The sequence below is a fragment of the Nematolebias whitei genome, chromosome 1 (assembly GCF_014905685.2).
Source record: "Nematolebias whitei isolate Nwh7 chromosome 1, NemWhi1, whole genome shotgun sequence".
NCBI classification, from domain to species: domain Eukaryota; kingdom Metazoa; phylum Chordata; class Actinopteri; order Cyprinodontiformes; family Rivulidae; genus Nematolebias; species Nematolebias whitei.
Window position 1 is genome coordinate 92,741,101 of NC_056498.1, and position 1,972 is coordinate 92,743,072.

The 1,972-nt window shown below is 37.2% G+C and overlaps 1 protein-coding gene across 1 annotated transcript in view; it reads right to left on the bottom strand.

Moving 5' to 3' along the window:
* The window catches only part of ehbp1 (EH domain binding protein 1), a gene marked incomplete in the record, with an annotated part of 851,057 nt that overhangs the window by 506,949 nt on the left and 342,136 nt on the right, over positions 1 to 1,972 (bottom strand). Inside the window, 1 exon segment of the mRNA XM_037681251.1 lies at positions 1,006 to 1,143. Coding sequence (XP_037537179.1) covers positions 1,006 to 1,143 — 138 coding nt within the window.

Below are 1,972 nucleotides of genomic sequence, written 5' to 3' on the forward strand. Positions count from 1 at the left end.
TGGCATTCCTGTTTGAGGTGCAGTGACGTTTAAGGGCCCGGAGATCATGAGCATCCAGTAGAGTTTTACGACCTTGACCCCTACGCACAGTGATTGTTCCAGATTCTCTGAATCTTTTGATGATGTTATGCACTGTTGATGATGATAACTTAAAAGTCTTTGCTATTTTACACTGGGTAACATCCTTCTGGTATTGCTGCACTGTCTTTCTGCGCAACAATGGTGGAATTGGTGATCCTCTTATCATTTTGGCTTCTGAGAGACACTGACACTCTGAGAAGCTCTTTTTATACCCAATCATGTTGTCAATTGACCTAATTAGTGTTAATTGGTCTTCCAGTTGTTCATTTTATGCTCAATTTACTTTTACCAGCCACTTATTGCTACTTGTCCCAACTTTTTTGGGATTTATTGACACTGTGAAATTTTGAATCAACATATTTTTCCTTTAAAATGTTACATTTACTCAGATTAAACTTTCGATCTGTCATCTGTTATATTACAAATAAAATATTGACATTTGCCTTCTCCACATCATTGCATTCAGTTTTTATTCACAATATGTTTAGTGTCCCAACTTTTTGGAATCCGGTTTGTACACTGTATACATATATACACACACACATATATGTATGCACATTTTTCTCAGAACAAAAACAAGTAAACAATTCTAAAGATTAACAAGGGATGTAAGTCAAGAGCCAACACTAAAGATCATATCAAAGTCAACCTAATACAAGCAAGAAACAAAGTAGATGACCTTTTTGTAGGGGATCATATAATTTAAAAACAAATATATCTTTGGACATCTGGCTGCTCAGGTGGTCAGACCAAAATATTGGTTTGAGCATTTCTAAATCTAGAACATACATGGTTTTCCAGTCCAAACAACTTTTAATGGGGCATTATCAAAACTTAAAATCAGACATTTTGAACAATTTTCATCTATCAGAGAAAAATCTTAGAAATGTTATTTTTGGTTGTAGTTGTAGATATAGCACCTACCTTCCTCATCAGGATAACAAAATGGGTTGAGTGGGTACGTTTGATGGTCATCATCAGTCTCATCAAAAGGATTTTTATTAATAGCTGAAACAGTTTCCTGATCTTCATCCTCCATGAAGTTCAGCTTGTTAATCAGCTCTGTCACCAAAGAGTCCAAAGAAGAAAAAGAAAAAACAAATCACTTATTTAAATCAATTATAAACTATAGTCAAAAGGTCTAAAATGCAAAAAAATAAAAATAAAATAAAAACCTCAAACCCAAATATACCCAAAATCTGCACTTGGGAGTGAACCATTCATTCTTATATCAAGTGCTCCTTCTAAACTCTGATGCAATCCTCAGCCTCACTTGTCAGAGCATTTACAACAATTCAGTTCAATTCAGTTTATTTATATAGCGCCAAATCACAACAAAGTTGTCTCAGGGCACTTTACAGGAACATTCACATACATAAGAGCCAATTAGTAAAGTTCTCTATCTAAGGAAGCCAGCAGACAAGTTGAATCTTGACTTTGTTGCAGTCTCCCATCCTGAGCAAGCACAACGGCAACAATGGAAAGAAAAATTCCCTTTTAAAAGGAAGAAACCTCCAGCAGAACCAGGCTCAGGACAAGTGGCCATCTGCTTTGACCGGCTGGTTAGAGAGGATAGAAAAGAGAGACAAACAACACAGAATGGAAGGTCCAGATATAGGTCCAGGTGTACAACAGTGGAATTCTGGGAAAAATTGTGCAGTATTGAAGGGTGCACTGGGAGGCTGAAGAAAGCATGGAGTTGCTATGGAGATCCTGGCTGGAGATCCTAAAGACTTGTCCACTTTGTCTTCATCATAACTGCTGCAGCTCAATTCCTGGCTGCCAGGGTGAGGGTCAGTTTGAAAAGATTGTAAATGTAATTGAGATAGATGCCAAGAATTGCTTCTGAGAGCTTTAAAAAAAACAGAATGGTGGGTGGGGGTGTGGGGGG